Genomic DNA, 19032 nt, shown 5'->3' with positions numbered 1-19032 from the left:
CCTGGAAGTGACCGACAGGCTGCTTCAGCGTGCCGCTGCGCCGGCCCCCTGGGCCCCACAATGATGGGACCGATGCCACAGGGACGGGCTCGAAACACTCTATAACCCCTCAAAAGAACAGCAGTCTAGCTCGCTTCCCCCAAGCCCTGCCGCCATAAGCCTCAAGGGGGCTCATTTTGCGGCATCTCCCGGCGGGAGGGTGGCACCCGCACGGGACACATATCAAATGAAAGAGGGGGCGCAGGGCTATCAGAAACAGCCGGCGGAGGGAGTCGGGAGACCACTCCACTGGGGGATCCACACCCCGAAAGTGATGAAGGTGGCGCAGATAGAGCCAACAGAGCCAACAGGACAAAATAAATAGGCTGCATTATGCAGCACAGTTGAGAAAGTGCCTTATCCCATATACTGATGAAGTAAATACAGGATCTGAGAACAAAATTGCACTAGAAGACACAAACGCAAAGCTCCCTTACACTGAATCAGTGCTTGGGTCCACCAAAGTCAGTATTGTCACATAAGAGAAGCCCTGTTGGATCAGGCCAGTGGCCCCTCCAGTCCAACACTCTGCGTCACATAATAACATAAGAGAAGCCCTGTTGGATCAGGCCAGTGGCCCATCCAGTCCAACACTCTGCATCACATAACAACATAAGAGAAGCCCTGTTGGATCAGGCCAGTGGCCCATCCAGTCCAACACTCTGCATCACATAACAACATAAGAGAAGCCCTGTTGGATCAGGCCAGTGGCCCATCCAGTCCAACACTCTGCGTCACATAACAACATAAGAGAAGCCCTGTTGGATCAGGCCAGTGGCCCATCCAGTCCAACACTCTGCATCACATAACAACATAAGAGAAGCCCTGTTGGATCAGGCCAGTGGCCCATCCAGTCCAACACTCTGCGTCACATAAGAACATAAGAGAAGCCCTGTTGGATCAGGCCAGTGGCCCATCCAGTCCAACACTCTGCGTCACATAAGAACATAAGAGAAGCCCTGTTGGATCAGGCCAGTGGCCCATCCAGTCCAACACTCTGCGTCACATAACAACATAAGAGAAGCCCTGTTGGATCAGGCCAGTGGCCCATCCAGTCCAACACTCTGCATCACATAACAACATAAGGAGGGAGGGAGGGAAGGAAGGAAGGAAGGGAGAAAGGGAGGAAGGGAAGAAGGGAAGAAGGGAGGGAGGGAAGGAAGGAAGGAAGGGAGGGAAGGGAGGGAGGAAGGAAGGAAGGAAGGAAGGAAGGAAGGAAGGAAGGAAGGAAGGAAGGAAGGAAGGAAGGAAGGAAGGAAGGAAGGAAGGAAGGAAGGAAGGAAGGGGGAGGGAGGGAGGGAGGGAAGGAAGGAAGGAAGGGGGAGGGAGGGAAGGAAGGAAGGAAGGAAGGAAGGGGGGAGGGAGGGAAGGAAGGAAGGAAGAAAGGAAGGGAGGAGGGAGGGAAGGAAGGAAGGCAAGGGAGGGAGGGAAGGAAGGAAGAAAGGAAGGGAGGGAGGAGGGAGGGAAGGAAGGAAGGGAAGGGAGTGAGGGAAGGAAGGAAGAAAGGAAGAAAGGGAGGAGGGAGGGAGGGAGGGAAGGAAGGAAGGAAGGGAAGGGAGTGAGGGAAGGAAGGAAGGAAGGAAGGAAGGAAGGAAGAAAGGAAGGAAGGAAGGAAGGGAGGAGGGAGGGAAGAAAGGAAGGCCGCCCCCACCGCCCCCCCCCCCCCCGCTTTCGGCCCCCTTACCTTAATCCAGGGCGGCGGATCCAGCGGCGGCGGCGGCGGGGAGTCCTCCGGCGGCGGCCTCGCGGCGAGGGAGGGAGGGAGCTGCCGGGGCTGGCCTCTGGAGGCCTCCAGGGACCAGCACCGGGCCTCTCCGATACCGGCGCTGGCCTCTGGAGGCCTCCAGGGACCAGCGCCGGCTGCTCCGCGGCTTCCCCCGCGGCCTCCGCTGGTCCCTGGAGGCCCTCCAGAGACTCTGGAGGGCCTCCAGGGACCAGCGGAGGCCGCGGGGAAGCCTTCGCTTGCCGGCGCTGGTCCCCGAAGGCCTTCCAGAGGCTCTGGAAGGCCTTCCGGGACCAGCGCCGGGTGCCCCGCGGCTTCCCCCGCGGCCTCCGCTGGTCCCTGGAGGCCCTCCAGAGACTCTGGAGGGCCTCCAGGGACCAGCGGAGGCCGCGGGGAAGCCTTCGCTGGCCGGCGCTGGTCCCGGAAGGCCTTCCAGAGGCTCTGGAAGGCCTTCCGGGACCAGCGCCGGGTGCCCCGCGGCTTCCCCGCGGCCTCCGCTGGTCCCTGGAGGCCCTCCAGAGACTCTGGAGGGCCTCCAGGGACCAGCGGAAGGCCGCGGGGAAGCCTTCGCTGGCCGGCGCTGGTCCCGGAAGGCCTTCCAGAGCCTCTGGAAGGCCTTCCGGGACCAGCGCCGGGTGCCCCCGCGGCTTCCACCGCGGCCTCCGCTGGTCCCTGGAGGCCCTCCAGAGACTCTGGAAGGCCTCCAGGGACCAGCGGAGGGCCGCGGGGAAGCCTTCGCTGGCCGGCGCTGGTCCCGGAAGGCCTTCCAGAGGCTCTGGAAGGCCTTCCGGGACCAGCGCCGGGTGCCCCGCGGCTTCCCCGCGGCCTCCGCTGGTCCCTGGAGGCCCCTCCAGAGACTCTGGAGGGCCTCCAGGGACCAGCGGAGGCCGCGGGGAAGCCTTCGCTGGCCGGCGCTTGTCCCCGAAGGCCTTCCAGAGCCTCTGGAAGGCCTTCCGGGACCAGCGCCGGGTGCCCCGCGGCCTCTCCGCGGCCCTCCGCTGGTCGCTGGAGGCCCTCCAGAGTCTCTGGAGGGCTTCCAGCGACCAGTGGAGGCCACGGAGAGGCCTCCACCACTGCCGCCGGGCCCCGCGCGCGGGGCGGGGAAGGCGGGGAGTGAGGGTGGGAGCGTCCCTGCGCAGGCGCAGGGACGCTCCCTCCCTCACTCCCCGCCTTCCCCGCCCGCGCCCGCGGCCCACCGGCTCCTGGGCTGCCTAAACCGGGACCTTTAATGGTCCCGGTATAGGCAGCCCGGGATCCGGGATTGGGTGGCCAGATCCGGGAATGTCCCGGGAGACCGGGACGGTCTGGCCACCCTATTTACTTGCAACTGTTGAAACCCCTGATCATAGGGGAATAAAACAGCCAAACAATACTTTTAGGGAAAAGTCTGAGTCCAGTGGCCCCTCTGACAGCAACACAATTTGATTGTGGGTCCAATCTTCTGTGTGCACGCACACCTCTTCAGCTTCAGTGAAGCAGAACTTTCTGAGGTTTTACACCTAATAGAAGAGGAGGAGGGGGAAGGGTTAGTTTCCAGCAAGGGCTCGTTAAGAGTCCAGTCACATTAAGCAACTGAATTGTGCCTATGAGACAACCAGAAGATTCTTCCACCCGAGAAACTCACAACTCTTGCAAAGGCCACCAACACAGAGACACATCAAAATGCAAAAAATAAAAAAGGTTGTGTTTTTGAGTGTGACAATGTGTGTGTGTGAGAAGGACCAAAAGGCCCCAGGAGCCTTCCCACGCAACCCCCCTCCCTTCCCTTCCAGAATGCTGCAGGCTGCTATAGCCCCCCTTCCCTGTCCAGGGGTCTTTACTATCCGGCCTCCCGCAAGTAAGGGGGGGTCTCTGTGGGGGGGAGGAGAGGGGGAGGTTTGGGATTCTGCCTCTGCTGGGAGACCAAAGGGAAGCCCAGTCTAGGTTGGGGAGGGTTGCGATCCCCCCCACACACCTTTTTGCTGGCGCTTCCTTGCAGCCTGCTTGTGGGTCCTGCTGGGGTTGCGCTTCTTGCAGGGCCTGGCTGGAGACCCGGGAGGGAGGGGGGGCTGGGAAAGGCAGGGGGCAGCCGGGGTGGAGGACGATTTTTTTTTTGGGGGGGGGAGGCTACCACTGGTTTCTTTTGCTTCGGTTGGGACGGGTTTGCCAACCTCCAGGGAGGGCCTGGAGACCTGCTCTAACAAACAGAACATCTGCAGACCTCAAGAGAGCAACCCCTTCAGGAAAGGAAAGGGGGGCTTCGAAGGTGGGGCTGGGAGCATCAGAGCCCCTCCTGCCCCCAAACCCCGGCTTCCTAGCTTCCCCCCCCCCCCCATTCTCCGGCCGCATTTGAGCTCTGGTGGGGGGGGGCAACAGAAAAACGCTTCCTCGCCTATTTAACAGTCAGAGTCAAGAGGCACCTTTCAGACCAACCAATTTTTATTTAGAAGGTCAGCTTTCGGGTGCTCTCTTAAGCACGCTTCATCAGACGAGGAATCCAGCACTCCTGCTTTGTTCAACTGCTTCACACCAACACGGCTGCCCGCCTGGATCTATTTCACAGTAAGTCTCTGAAGCTTCCTCTCCTCCAATCCAGTTCTTCTACGGTCCTTCTTCTAAGGAGCTGCTCGGGCTCAGCTTCCTTTTCCTGAATCGTGTGGGCATGCAACCCCGTGCAGAATTACTCCCGAGAAGTCCCACGGAGCAGCATTGCAGACGGCAGCCTGGCTCCTCCTGGGGAGAACACGAGAGCACAGGTTGCCTTCCTCTGCAGCGCCGAAAGGGTTAACGCCACAAGGCCGTTGGCTAGAGAGGCCCAGCAGGGAATGCATGGGGCGGGGAGGTCGGAGAAGAGGAGGGTCTCTTTCTTTCCTTTTTTTTCTTTGCCTGTGCACGCATGCGCCTGGGAAGGGGTTTGCTTCCGAACTGGGGAAGAGAGCAGAGGAGCTTCAGAGAAGCTGCAGCGGAGCAAAGCACAGCAGCTGGAGTCTGGAAAAGTTTACTTAAAAGTAAGGCATGTAAAGGGCGGGGGGGGGGGGGGAGAGATAAGCTTTTAGATTAAGGGAGGGAGGCGGGGATCATGCATGCCAAACCAGGGCTATGCTAAGTTGGTGGGGAATTTCTGGGGGGGGGGGGTGGAACCTGGGAAGGGAAGACCACAGAGCCCTCCCTCCCACTCCTTGTTCAGCCTCTCTAGCAAACAGCTCTGCTGCTTTAACTCTTTCCGAGCTGCAGAGACACGACAAAGGCTTCCTGGTTTCCCTTCTGACTGGCTGCCCTCACCGACGGTGTCAAGAGTCACTCCATATAGTTCCTCTTGCCATATGTATCCTATTATACAATGCCATGCTTGAATTGCTTTGCTGCTTTGAGGTGGTCACTGCTTATTGCTTCTCTGAAGGCAGGATGCTGTGCCTGGGAGCTGGGCAGTTGCTATGTGGCCAAGGCCACGGAACAGGAGGAGATGCGACCCAGAAACAGGTAACTGTATTGTAGCGATGGGGACATAGCAAAACCTTGCGCAAAATCCCCGCTTTTTGCTTGGCGCCGCTTGGCTTGAAAAGTAACGTCCGGGTAAAGGTTGATAAGGTGGGAGAGCTGGCGGGAGCGTCAGTTCTGACAATGCGTGTGTATGCCCGGGAAGCTGAATGAAGATCTTGAACTCTAATTGTCTTTCCTTGGCTCTGGGCCCGACAGACCAAAGCTCTGCAATGATGCAGCTTGGCGGGGGATGGTGCAGAGGCAGGGGGGAAATCTTCTTATGCAGCCCGAGGCAGGGACTGTTGCCCTCTTTCTCCTTCTGTCTCTGGGGCTGCAAAGGGAGAGCTTATCCCCAGGGACGCAGCAAGCCCTTGAAGGGGGTTGTGTGTGTGGGGTCGGGTTCTGTCCTCCCCCCCCCTGAAATATTGTCAAAACTTCCAAGGGGCGCTTCCTGGCCGCACTTGAGGTTGAGGGGGCAACAGAGAAAAGGCTTCCTCGTCTACTGAAGAGCCAAGCTATAAAGCTGCCTCCCCCCCCCTCCCTGCATCCCCCAACCGAGTTCTTATTCTAAGGAGCTGGGAGGATGCAGCTTCAGCCTCCTTTTCCTGGATGATCCTGGAATTCTCTCAGCACAGTTGATCGACCCTGCGCAAAGTTGCTCCCGAGGTAGGGTTGCCAATCCCCAGGTGAGGACAGGGGATCCCCCGGTTTGGAGACCCTCCCCCTCGCTTCAGAGTCATCAGAAAGCGGGGGGAGGGGAGGAATATGTCTGCTGGGAACTCCATTATTCCCTATAGAGACTTATTCCCATAGGAAATAATGAAGAATTGATCCGCAGGTATCTGGGACTCTGGGAGGGCTGTTTTTTGAGGTAGAGGCACCAAATTTTCAATATAGCACCCAGTGCCTCTCCCCAAAATACCCTCCAAGTTTCAAAATGATTGGACCAGGAGGCCCAATTCTATGAGCCCCAAAAGAAGGTACCCATATCCATTATTTTCTATGGAAGGAAGGTATTTTAAAAGGTGTTCAGTCCCTTTAAATGTGATGACCAGAACTCCCTTTGGAGTTCAATTATGCTTGCCACACCCTTGTTCCTGACTCCGCCCCCAATGTTTCCTGGCTCCACCCCCAAAGGCTCCTGGCTCCCCCCCCAAAGTCCGCAGATATTTCTTGAATTGGACTTTGCAACCCTATCCCAAGGAGCCCCATTGAGCAGCATGGCAGACGGGTCCTCCTAGAGAGGACAGGGGGACACACTTGGCACTCCTCTGCAGCATTGAAAGGGTTAACGCCACAAAGCCATTGGCAAGAGAGGCTCAGCAGGGAATAGGGAGGGAGGGAGATCGGAGAAGAGGAGGGTCTCTTTCTTTCCTGCCTTCCTTCCTTGCCTGTGCACGCATGCGCCTGGGAAGCGGTTTGCATCCAAACTGGGGAAAAAAGAGGAGGGGGGCTGCACAGAAGCTGCAGCGGAGCAAAGCGCAGCAGCTGGAGTCTGGAGAAGTTTACTTAAAAGTAAGCCATGTGAAGGGGGGACGGGGGAGATAAGCTTTTAGATTAAGGGAGGGAGGCGGGGATCATGCATGCCAAACCAGGGCGGTGCTAAGTTGGTGGGGAATTTCTGCAGGGGGGGGGCTGGGAAGGGAAGACCACAGAGCCCTCCCTCCCACTCCTTGCTCAGCCTCTTTAGCAAACAGCTCTGCTGCTTTAGTCCTTTCCGAGCTGCTCTCTCTCTCTCTCTCTCTCTCTCTCTCTCTCTCTCTCGGCTTGGCTTCGCGAACGAAGATTTAAGAAGGGTGCAATAGTCCAGAGACAGGACAAAGGCTTCCTGGCTTCCCTTCAGCCTGGCTGCCCTCACCAACCGTGTCAAGAGTCACTCCATATAGTTCCTCTTGCCATATGTATCCTATTATACAATGCCGTGCTTGAATTGCTTTGCTGCTTTGAGGTGGTCACTGCTTATTGCTTCTCTGAAGGCAGGATGCTATGCCTGGGAGCTGGGCAGTTGCTATGTGGCCAAGGCCACGGAACAGGAGGAGATGGCGGCCCAGAAACGGGTAACTGTATTGTAGCGATTGGGACGTAGCAAAAACCCCACGCAAATTCCCCGCTTTTTGCTTGGCGCGCTTGGCTTGCATTGTAACGGCCGGGTAAAGGTTGATAAGGTGGAAGAGCTGGCGGGAGCGTCAGTTCTGACAATGCGTGTGTATGCCCGGGAAGCTGAATGAAGATCTTGAACTCTAATTGTCTTTCCTTGGCTCTGGGCCTGACAGACCAACGCTGTGCAATGATGCAGCTTGGCGGGGGATGGTGCAGAGGCAGGGGGAAAAGCTTCCTGTGCAGCCCGAGGCAACAACTGTCCCCCTGTTTTTCCTTGTCTCTGGGGCTGCAAAGGGAGAGCTTTTCCCCAGGGACGCAGCAAGCCCTTGAAGGGGGTTGTGTGTGTGGAGTCGGGCTCTGTCCTTTCCCTCCCAGAAATATTGTCAAAACTTCCAAGGGGTGCTTCCTGGCCGCACTTGAGGTCGAGGGGACAACAGAGAAAATGCTTCCTCGTCTACTGAAGAGCCATCCTATAAAGCTGCCTCCCCCCCTCCCCCAACCGAGTTCTTATTCTAAGGAGCTGGGAGGATGCAGCTTCATCCTCCTTTTCTTGGATGATCCCGGAATTCTCGCAGCACAGTTGATCGACCCCACGCAAAGTTGCTCCCAAGGAGCCCCATTGAGCAGCATGGCAGACGGCTCCTCCTGGAGAGGACAGGGGGAGACAATTGGCACTCCTCTGCAGCACTGAAAGGGTTAACGCCACAAAGTCAAACTAGGAGTGGGGGGCGGGGAGGGGTGGAAAAGATTGGGGGCTCTTTCCCTCTTTGCGGGTGCCCCTGCACGTGGGAAGAGGTTTGCTTCTCAAGGGGGAAAGAGAGCAAGGAAGGGTGCAGAAAAGAGAGGGGGAAACCGTGCAGCCGGATCTCCAGGAGGTTTGCTTAAAAGTGATGGAGGAGGTGGAGAGGGTGAAGTTTCTAGGGAGGCAGGTGGGGGTCTGGCCAAGCCGTGGCTGTCATAGGATGTTGTCTGTGGGGGGGTGGGGTGGATGGGAGGTGGGAAGAAGGCCGCAGGGTCCTCCCTCCAGTGCAGCCATTTTTCTCCCAGGGAGCTGATCTCTGCCCCATGGAGGTTGGTTGCAATTCTGGGAGAACTTCAGGCCCCACCTGACTCTGCTAGGCAATAGTTTTGCTCCATTGTGGAAGTGGATGTTTGTTTTAAAATTCTGCAAACCAACCAACCAAAGCAGGCCCTTTGGCAAGCAGGATGAGCAAGAGAGGGGCGTGGGAGAGGAGAGGTCTGGCCTGTGCTGGAATCGGCTGTATCCCCATCCTAAGCCCCTGAGGTGGGGCCGGGGCTGCCAGCCAGTGTCCAACCCCCCCCCCCCCAAGCAGAGTAGACGAAAATTTTAAAAGGACTTTGTTGCCAAGCTGCAGAGAGCCTAGCAACACCACCTGTGCTCATGGGAACGCTAACCACGCCCAGCAATCTCAGCATGAGGCAGCTCCCCTGACAGGTAGAGAGGGGTGGAGCATGTTGATGTGGCCACACCCCCTGATATCTTCCCCAAGGCCAGGGGGAAGAAATGGCACACAGGCATTCCGCGCTGTGTGGATCAGGGCATCAGCAACAGGACCTCTGGAGTAAACACTGCAGGGAGAACCATGGATGTGCGTTGGAGTACCCACTCGCAGAAGCATTCTGCAAACTGGACACACCGGGAGAGAACAGGGCTGTCCCAACTGTATGGCCCCTGCCCCATCCCTCCATAGCCCACTGGGCAGAGGCAGGGGCACACAATGCCAGATTCTCCCTCTTCCACTGGGGTTAGGGTGGGAGGAAGGACATCCTTTTGCCAGGCGGGAAAGGTCCAGACCCCCAGGCAGGACAACAGGGAGGAACGCCAGGGCCCGGTAGCAGGAGTGGTGGGTTCAGGTCCTTCTAAGGGGGTTGCCAGCAAGAATACAGTCCTACCTTTTGGGGTTAGGAGGCCCAGAAAGGAGATCCAGATGGGATCAAATATGATGAATCGGTCATGCTGATTGGCTGACCTCAATGTCAAGTATTTTGGCTGGTTACCTGCCGTTGGCCACCCCTGGTATACTCCATGCATCTTTTGTGGGTGAGGGTTGTATTTATATGTGCATGTTCATGTGTGCATCTCTGAGTGTGTGTGTGTGTGTGCAACTGTAAATCATGGCGACCTCTAGTGATTGACCCCGTATTGGAGACCTGGAGAATATTCAGGAAGGTGGCTAAATAAAGCCTGCCCCCACCTTCTAACTTCTGGCATTCCAAGGAGGTCTCCCAACCAAGTATTTGCAGAGTTACCCTGTTAGCTTCCAAGATCTGAGGAGATCAGGTTTGGCTGGCCTATCCTGCTTCTTCATGGGTTATATCCTGGCAAAGCAAGCTGTGCTGCAGAAGGAAGCAAGAGAGAGGGAGAAGGAAGCAGACATGTTCACAGGCCTGATAGGAGCCTACCAGGGGCCTGATCCGCCCCCCGCCTAAAAAAGCCGCATGTTTGGCACCCCTGCCCTAACTGGATGACATGCAGGACAGGCTCTTTACTTCGTTTCGGTTGGAGAGTCCTTCATATCCTCTAAGACGGCCACTCCCTCTGGCCCGAGGAGAAGAGCTTGGCCTCTTGCAAGCCCCAACTTGCAGTCCCCAGGGTTGCCAATCCCCTGGTGAGAAAACCACAAACGACTGTGAAATATTAACAAAAAATAATTTGAGAAGGAAAAAAATAATGATAAACTGTATATACTTTTCAGCCTCTTAAAGGCAAAACTGCCATACAGCAGAATCTCACCCTCCTGCAGAGGCCTCCTCAGAATTGCTGGTTCCAGACAGGAGGGGAGTGAGGAGGAGACTAGGCCAAAGCCTGCCTTGAGTTTAACAGACTCCTCCGGACAACTCCAAGAGAAACACAAGCTTAAAATGGCGTTTCTCCACAGCTTATAACATCCTTAAAGAGACAAACAGAGACGCACTTAATTTCCCCCACAAATCAAGGAGGCACTTATAAAAGAGCTTGGTTTGTAGTACAGAAAAATGATATTAAACCTGATTGACAAGCCACAAGAAGCACCAGGGCCAAACTCACTATGAAGTGAGTGGTGCATGCCCGTTCTTTTTTATTTTCCTTTTGACACGCTGCTGTCTGTCTCTGTCCTCAGATCATAACCCTCCGAGAGAATCCTCAGATCTTAACCAAGTGAATAAGAGGAAGTTTTCGCAGACAGAGGTGACCCAAGAGAAGGGGAAGGAGATGGAAGAGCAGGACCCAGAAGGACCTGGAACAGGCAAAAGAGTAAGGAAAGGCCCCCATCCCATCCAATCTGGAAGTGGTGTTGAATTCTGGGGAAGGGCTGTGCCAGAGATCTGGGCTAAAGACACCATGACCTCTGATGTGCTTTGCCAACACTATTGGCAGTTCCGCTACCGTGAGGCCGATGGGCCCCGAGAGGTCTGCAGACAGCTCCATGGACTTTGCAGCCAGTGGTTGAAGCCAAAGAGGCACACCAAGAAGCAGATCCTGGACCTGGTGATCCTGGAGCAGTTCCTGACTCTCCTGCCCCAGGAAATGTAGTGCTGGGTCCGCAGATGTGGGCCGGAGGCCAGTTCCCAGGCGGTGGTCCTGGTCAAAGGTCCTCCTGAGTCAGGCAGAGGAGAAGAGGCAGGCAGAACAAGTGAGGAGGGGATTCCCTCCAGATATGACCAATTCAAGCCATAATATTTGGCCTTATCCTAACATTTCCATGCCATATCATTACCAAAGTGTTAATCATCCATGTGGGAGATTTATTAGCCTCCTTCTGCAGCCCTTTTCTGCTAGGGAATTTCTCATCCCTCCAGCTAACTCACCAGGTGTGCTGACAGTTGGGTGCAGAGTCTGGGAGTGGGGCAGGATCATTCTCTCTCTTACCTTTCTCCCTTACTATTGTTTCAGATGTGTGAACCATCTGTGAAGATGGAAGCTGCAGTCCCTGAGGCAAAAGGAACTTCCTTGGAGCAAGGGCAGAGGGCGCAACTGGTGGAGCGTGCCCAAGATGTCCTGTCATGTGGTAAGGACTCGTTGTGCGTGGAAGCAGTCAAAGCAGCCTGTGAATGTGATGGGTAGTAAGTTCATGTTGGGGACGGACTGGGGTGGGGTCTGGGACAGATATGATGCCATGTTGAAATTGCGTCTGGCTGAAAGCCTGGCTTGTGAAGTTAGCATGCCCAGCGATGCTCTGAAAACTCATTCATATGACTCTCAAGTCTCCAGAGCTGCTCGAGTCACATCTGGTCCAATGTGTCATGGATGTTTCATGCTATAGCATTTCCACCACCCCCTTTCTCTCCCCACACAGAAGACATAAGTCTCACAGGAAAGATTCAGATTTCTGGACCATGGCTTACACTTTAGAGATGGTGGTCTTCTATCGGGAGATGGTTTGCACCTTACGGCGGTAGGGAAAAGGGTGTTTGGTAACAGCCTTGCTAACCTAATAAGGAGGGCTTTAACCTAAATTGTATGGGGGAGCGAGACAATAATTCGAAGCCTCGTATGATGCCAGAAACTGGGGATAAGAACATTAAAGATTTGCAGAGAGTGGCGAATCCGCTAGGTAATGTGAACTTGTAGGTTTGTACGGAAACTAAACCTCAGGGATGCACAAAACGTGGATTCCGATGTCTCTACACTAATGCACAGAGCATGGGAAACAAACAGGAGGACCTGGAAGTCCTAATACGGGAAGGAGACTATGACATAATAGGCCTTACCGAAACTTGGTGGGATGACACTCACAACTGGAATATTAGGATTCATGGGTACAACTTATTTAAAAGGGACAGGCAAATGAGAAAGGGCGGAGGTGCAACAGTGTATGTGAAGTTGTGAGGAAATATGTGAATCTGAACATGACAGCTCAGCTGAGAGTCTCTGGGTAAAAATAAAAGGAGTAAGAAAAAACAGTGATATTATTGTGGGGGTCTGCTATCTTGGATTTGATTCTCACCAACAATGAATAATTGATTGAAGAAGTGGAAATAGTGGGGACCCTGGGCTGTAGTGACCATGAGATTTTGGAATTTACAATCTTAGGGAAGGGAAAAGCTATACGTAGCCAGAATTATAGGTTGGACTTTAGAAAGGCAAACTTCGATAAACTTAGAACTGTGCTGAGTAATATCCCATGGTCAAAAATACTTATGAAGAAGGGGGTTCAGGAGGGTTGGGAGTTTCTTAAAAGCGAAATACTGAAAGCGCAATCACAGACGATTCCTATGAGAAGAAAAAATGGAAAAAGCCTAAAGAAGCCGAGTTGCCTCCTTAAACAGCTCTCTAAAGATTGGAGAAATAAAAAGTCTCTTTTAGGAATTGAAAGGAGGGCCTTATAACCAAGGATGAATATAAACAAATCACCAGTGCTTGTAGAGAAAAAGTTAGGAAAGCTAAAGCTCAGTATGAGCTTAGGCTGGCCAAAGATACTAAAAACAACAAAAAAGGGTTATTTTCTTATGTTCAGAGTTAGAAAAAGAGCGAAGACATGGTAGGCCCATTGTGAGGGCAGGAAAGTGAAATTGTAACAGGTAATGAAGAGAGGGCAAAACTGCTCAATTCCTACTTTTCCTCATTCTTCTCTTCTGAGGGAAGCAGTGCTCAATATGGCGAAAACAGAACATATAAGGAGGGTATGAAGTTTCAACCTGGGATCAGCATAGGGGTAGTACATAAACACCTAGTTTCTTTAAATGAAACTTAGTCCTCAGGGCCAGATGAACTGCATCCAAGGGTTCTAAAAGAGCTTGCGGATGTAATTTCTGAGCCTCTGGGTATTATTTTTGAGAATTCTTGGAGAACAGGAGAGGTGCTGGAAGATTGGAGGCAGGCGAATGTTGTCCCCATCTTCAAGAAGGGGAAAAAAGAGAATCCGGGTAATTACCGACCCATCAGCTTGACATCTGTACCTGGAAATGTTTTAGAACAAATCATCAAACAGTTGGTCCTGGAACATTTAGAAAGAATGGATGTAATTACTAATGAGTTTCTTAAGAACAAGTCATGTCAGACTAACCTGATCTCTTTTTTTGAGAAAGTGACTTACCTTGCTGGATCAGGAGAATGTTGTAGATGTCGTTTATCTTCATTTCAGTAAGGCTTTTGATAAGGTTCCACATACTATCCTTCTTGACAGGTTGGTAAAATGTGGTTTGGATCCTGTTACCATTAGGTGGACCTGTAACTGGTTGACAGATCGCACCCAAAGAGTGCTTATGAATGGTTCCTCATCCTCTTGGAGAGGAGTGACAAGTGGAGTGCCTCAAGGATCTATCCTGGGACCTGTTTTGATCAACATCTTTATAAACGATTTGGATGAAGGAATAGAGGGAATGCTTATCAAATTTGCCGATGATACTAAATTGGGAGGGGTTGCAAATACAGTAGAAGACAGAAACAGGATACAGGATGCCCTTGACAGGCTGGAAAACTGGGCTAAAACCAATAAAATGAATTTTAACAGGGATAAATATAAAGTTCTTCAATTCGGTAGGAAAAATCCAAGGCATAGTTATAGGATGGGAGAGACTTGTCTTAGCAGTAGTATGTGCAAAAAGGATCTAGGGGCCTTAGTGGATCATACGCTGAACATGAGTCAACAGTGTGATGCGTTGGCTAAAAAAGAAAAATGCAATTTTGGGCTGTATCAACAAAAGTATAGTGTCCAGATCATGTGATGTGATGGTATCGCTTTATTCTGCTCTGGTAAGAGCTCACCTGGAGTATTGTGTTCAGTTTTGGGCACCACATTTTAAGAAGGATATTGACAAGCTGGAATGGGTCCAAAGGAGGACGACAAAGATGGTGAGGGGTCTGGAGACCAAGTCCTATGAGGAAAGGTTGAAGGAGCTGGGGGAGTTTAGCCTGGAGAGGAGGTGGCTGAGAGGTGATATGATCATCATCTTCAAGTACTTGAAGGGCTGTCATATAGAAGATGGTGTTGAATTGTTTTCTGTGGTCCCGGAATGTAGGACCAGAACCAATGGATTGAAATTAAATCAAAAGAGTTTCCGGCTCAACATTAGGGAGAACTTCCTGGCCGTTAGAGCGGTTCCTCAGTGGAACAGGCTTCCTCGGGAGGTGGTGGGCTCTCCTTCCTTGGAGGTTTTTAAACAGAGCCTAGATGGCCATCTGGCAGCGATGAAGATCCTGTGAATTTGGGGTAGGTATTTGTGGGTTTCCTGCATTGTGCAGGGGGTTGGACTAGATGACCCTGGAGGTCTCTTCCAACTCTATGATTCACAGAAGTCCAAAATACATTGGCAGAATTTATGATCCCTGAGGCTCATAGGTCCCTGGTGCTTCTCTTCTGCCTCTCCCTGAATTTATAAAAAAAGTGTTTTGAAGTGTGTTGAGTGTGCATAGGGAAATGTTTCACTCCACTGGGGAAGGAAGTGTGTGAAACAGGGAAGAAACAAACAATCAACCTTCCTTCCTCTCTTGTCTCAGGAACAGGCAGCGAAGAGATGCTGTGGAGCCATTGTCTTTTCAGAGGTGTGGAAACGGCTGCTCCCCCTCCAATCTGGGTAAGAGAGATGAGAAGGATGGGGCACAGCATGGGTCCTTCCTCCTTTCTCAGGGGAGCTTTTCCTCTTGCAGTTTCTACAAGGGGTGCATGCATGAGATACTCTGAATGCTGTTCCCTTTACCCATCCCAAGCCGTACTTTCCATATCGTCCCAGACTACTGCCTTCCAGTGTAAGATCACTGCCTGGCATAATCTCTGAAGAGGAGGGAATCTTCTTTTTCTTCCAGGGTCCCTTTTCGTTTGAGGAGGTGTCCATCTCTTTCACTGACGCAGAATGGGCCCTGCTGGATCCAGGACAAAGAGCTCTGTATAGGGAAGTCATGCTGGAGAACTATGAGAATGTGGCCTTTCTGGGTAAGGATCTTTCCTAGGTGCCAAGGGTCCAAATTGCTGCCATTGTGAGGAGAAATTAATCCAAATACTGAATATCAATACACCATTTTGAGGCCTGTCCCACTACTTGGGGAGGGGCTGTGGCTCAGTGGAAGAGCATCTGCTTGGCATGCAGAAGGTCCCAAGTTCAAACCCTGGCAGCATCTCCAGAGAAAAGGATCAGGTAGGAGGAGATGGGAAAGACTCTGCCTGAGACCCTGGAGAGCAGATGCTGGACTGAGTAGATAATACCGACTCCAAGGGACCAAGGGTCTGATCCAGTATAAGGAAACTTCACGTCTTCATAGAATCATAGAATTGGAACTGACCTCCAGGGTCATCTAACCACCCCCCTGCAAAATGCAGGAAATTCACAACTGCTGCATGGCCAGGAGATGGCAAAAACCCCTCCAGGAACCTTGGCTAAACTGGCCTGGAGGAAGTTCTTTTCTGACCCCAAAGTGGCAATCACATTTCCCTGGGCATGTAAGAAGGCGCCATGAGAACTAAGCACTGATGCAACCCCTCCTGCCCTTCATCTCACCATCCGCCTAAGTTTGGGTCTAATGATGGCCATCTAGCCTCTGTTACAATCCTAGAATCACAGAGTTGGAAGGGGACATAGAGGCCATCTAGTCCAGCCCCATGTTCAGTGCAGGATCAGCCTTGATTTAACACCCCCGATGAGTGTTGTCCAGCTGCTGCTTAAAGATTGCGAGGGAGGGGAAACCCCTCTCTATCCTAGGTAGCTGATTCCACAGTAGAACAACTGTTACCATAATTTTTTTTCCTAATATCCAGCTGGTAGCTTCCCGCCCTTAATGTAAAGCCATTACTGTGGCCCTCTCCTCTTTTAAAAAACCTCCAAAGAAGGAGAGCTCCCCACCTCCCAAGGAAGGTCCCAGGCTCAATCCCCAGAATCTGCAGGGAAAAGGATCAGGTAGGAGATGATTGAAAAAATGTCCGCTTGTGATCCTGGAAGATTACTGCGGGACTGAGGATACTGACTTCAACAGATGAAAGTTCTGATTCAGTTTAAGGCCGCTTCATGTGTTCATGTGAGTGTTCTTGCAGAAGGATGACTGAGGCCACTGTTGTGGCCATCCGCTAGGCCAGAGAAGGTATGTTGACCTGGGACCAAGTGGAGGAGAGTCCCTCAGGAGGACTCTGGAAGGGTCCAAATCCTCATTTCTCTGTTGTCAACCTTTCCAACACACCCTCCCCCCTGGATTACAAACATCTGCTCTGTCTGTGAGCTGGAAATTATCCTGTCAAGGACAAAAACCTGGGTCCCCCTGGGTCAGTGCTATTTGTACCTGAGCGACACCAGTTCACTGGGTTCACACAAGCAAAGAAGACCCCTTTTAAAATATATATTAAGCTTTATGACGGGTTTAATATCAGAGATCACTAAGCTAACAGAATCTCTCTCTTTATTTCAGCAAAGGTTGAGCAGAGGACTGAGGAGAGTGAACAAGTTCATCAGCAAATGCCAGAAAGAGTTAAACATGAAAACATGAACGAAAATGTCAGAGATCAAAGAAGAATAAAGAGAAAGAAAGGCAGCTCTTTGGTTGACAAGCATGATGGAATACATCAGAGTGTACATTTTCTAAAGCACAGGATAAAGAAGGCATGTAAATCTATTAAGTGTGAAAAGTATTTCCGAAATAGATCACAGCTTCTTGTGCACCAAAGAATAAAGATAGAGGAAAAACCTTCTGAATTCTCAGAGACCAGAAATAAATTCATTCTCAGTGGCAATCTTCAACAGCATGAGAAAACCCACACAACGGAGAAGCCTTTTGAATGCTCAGATTGTGGAAAGAGATTCAGTACAAGCAGCAGTCTTCAGCATCATCAGAGAGCCCACAGAGGGGAGAAACCTTTTGAATGTTCAAAGTGTGGAAAGAGATTCAGTCGGAGTGGCCATCTTCAACAGCATCAGAAAACCCACGCAGGGGAGAACCCTTTTGAATGCTCAGAGTGTGGAAAAAGATTCAACTGGAGTAGCAATCTTCATCGTCATCAGAAAATCCACACAGGGGTAAAACCTTTTGAATGCGCAGAGTGTGGAAAGAGATTCAATCAGAGTGGCTATCTTCAACGGCATCAGAAAACCCACACAGGGGAGAAACCTTTTGAATGCTCAGAGTGTGGAAAGAGATTCAGTAGAAGCAGCAGTCTTCAGCAGCATCAGAGAGCCCATAGAGGGGAGAAACCTTTTGAATGTTCAAAGTGTGGAAAGAGATTCAATCGGAGTAGCCATCTTCAACAGCATCAGAAAACCCAAAGAGGGGAGAAACCTTTTGAATGTTCTAAGTGTGGAAAGAGATTCAGTCGGAGTGGCCATCTTCAACAGCATCAGAAAACCCACACAGGGGAGAAACCTTTTGAATGTTCAAAGTGTGGAAAGAGATTCAATCGGAGTTGCCATCTTCAACAGCATCAAAAAACTCACACAGGGGAAAAACCAACGGAGAAGCCTTTTGAATGCTTAGATTGTGGAAAGAGATTCAGTACAAGCAGCAGTCTTCAGCATCATCAGAGAGCCCACAGAGGGGAAAAACCTTTTGAATGTTCAAAGTGTGGAAAGAGATTCAATCGAAGTGGCCATCTTCAACAGCATCAAAAAACCCACACAGGGGAGAAACCTTTTGAATGTTCAAAGTGTGGAAAGAGATTCAATCGGAGTGGCCATCTTCAACAGCATCAGAAAACCCACACAGGGGAGAAACCATTTGAATGCTCAAAGTGTGGAAAAAGATTCAACTGGAGTAGCCATCTTCATCGTCATCAGGAAACCCACACAGGGGTAAAACCTTTTGAATGCGCAGAGTGTGGAAAGAGATTCAATCAGAGTGGCTATCTTCAACGGCATCAGAAAACCCACACAGGGGAGAAACCTTTTGAATGTTCAAAGTGTGGAAAGAGATTCAATCGAAGTGGCCACCTTCAACAGCATCAAAAAACCCACACAGGGGAGAAACCTTTTGAATGTTCAAAGTGTGGAAAGAGATTCAATCGGAGTGGCCATCTTCAACAGCATCAGAACACACACACAGGGGAGAAAGCTTTTGAATGTGCAGAGTGTGGAAAGAGATTCAATCTGAGTGGCCATCTTCAACAGCATCAAAAAACTCACACAGGGGAAAAACCAATGGAGAAGCCTTATGAATGCTCAGATTGTGGAAAGAGATTCAGTACAAGCAGCAGTCTTCAGCATCATCAGAGAGCCCACAGAGGGGAGAAACCTTTTGAATGTTCAAAGTGTGGAAAGAGATTCAGTCGGAGTGGCCATCTTCAACAGCATCAGAAAACCCACACAGGGGAGAAACCTTTTGAATGCTCAGAGTGTGGAAAGAGATTCAGCTGGAGTAGCAATCTTCATCGTCATCAGGAAACCCACACAGGGGTAAAACCTTTTGAATGCGCAGAGTGTGGAAAGAGATTCAATCGGAGTGGCCATCTTCAACAGCATCAGAAAACCCACACAGGGGAGAAACCTTTTGAATGCTCAGAGTGTGGAAAAAGGTTCAACTGGCGTAGCAATCATCATCGTCATCAGGAAACCCACACAGGGGTAAAACCTTTTGAATGCGCAGAGTGTGGAAAGAGATTCAATCGGAGTGGCCATCTTCAACAGCATCAGAAAACCCACACAGGGGAGAAACCTTTTGAATGCTCAGAGTGTGGAAAGAGATTCAGCTGGAGTGGCAGTCTTCATCGTCATCAGGGAACCCACACGGGTAAAACCTTTTGAATGCTCAGAGTGTGGAAAGAGATTCAGCCAGAATGGCAGTCTTCATCATCAGGGAA

General features: G+C 51.6%; 3 protein-coding genes across 3 annotated transcripts in view; all 3 read left to right on the top strand.

Moving 5' to 3' along the window:
* LOC132571622 (oocyte zinc finger protein XlCOF6-like) overlaps positions 1-10485 on the top strand; it is a 70066-nt gene extending 59581 nt beyond the window's left edge. The window contains exons 8-9 of the mRNA XM_060238419.1: positions 7198-7278; positions 10444-10485. Of these exons, the coding sequence (XP_060094402.1) occupies positions 7198-7278; positions 10444-10485 (123 nt within the window). The remainder of the gene's footprint in view (positions 1-7197; positions 7279-10443) is intronic.
* The window catches only part of LOC132572111 (oocyte zinc finger protein XlCOF6-like), a 71985-nt gene that overhangs the window by 23670 nt on the left and 29283 nt on the right, over positions 1-19032 (top strand). The window lies entirely within an intron of this gene.
* On the top strand, positions 6644-18976 carry LOC132571621 (zinc finger protein 780A-like). Its single transcript, XM_060238418.1, has 6 exons — positions 6644-6736; positions 10444-10577; positions 11217-11331; positions 14763-14839; positions 15069-15195; positions 16656-18976. The coding sequence occupies exons 2-6, from the start codon at positions 10536-10538 to the stop codon at positions 18974-18976; spliced, it is 2682 nt and encodes an 893-aa protein (XP_060094401.1). The 5' UTR covers positions 6644-6736; positions 10444-10535.

The sequence above is a fragment of the Heteronotia binoei genome, chromosome 5 (assembly GCF_032191835.1).
Source record: "Heteronotia binoei isolate CCM8104 ecotype False Entrance Well chromosome 5, APGP_CSIRO_Hbin_v1, whole genome shotgun sequence".
NCBI lineage: Eukaryota > Metazoa > Chordata > Lepidosauria > Squamata > Gekkonidae > Heteronotia > Heteronotia binoei.
Note: the sequence above shows the minus strand (reverse complement) of the source record. Positions and strands in the feature narration are given on the sequence as shown.

Excerpts from the sequence above, each read along its gene's own strand:
- LOC132571621 (XM_060238418.1), top strand. The coding sequence starts at position 10,536 with ATGGAAGAGCAGGACCCAGAAGGACCTGGAACAGGCAAAAGA. Across the intron at positions 14,840-15,068 it reads CTGCTCCCCCTCCAATCTGG|GGTCCCTTTTCGTTTGAGGA; the intron begins GTAAGAGAGATG and ends TTTTTCTTCCAG. Across the intron at positions 15,196-16,655 it reads TGAGAATGTGGCCTTTCTGG|CAAAGGTTGAGCAGAGGACT; the intron begins GTAAGGATCTTT and ends TCTTTATTTCAG.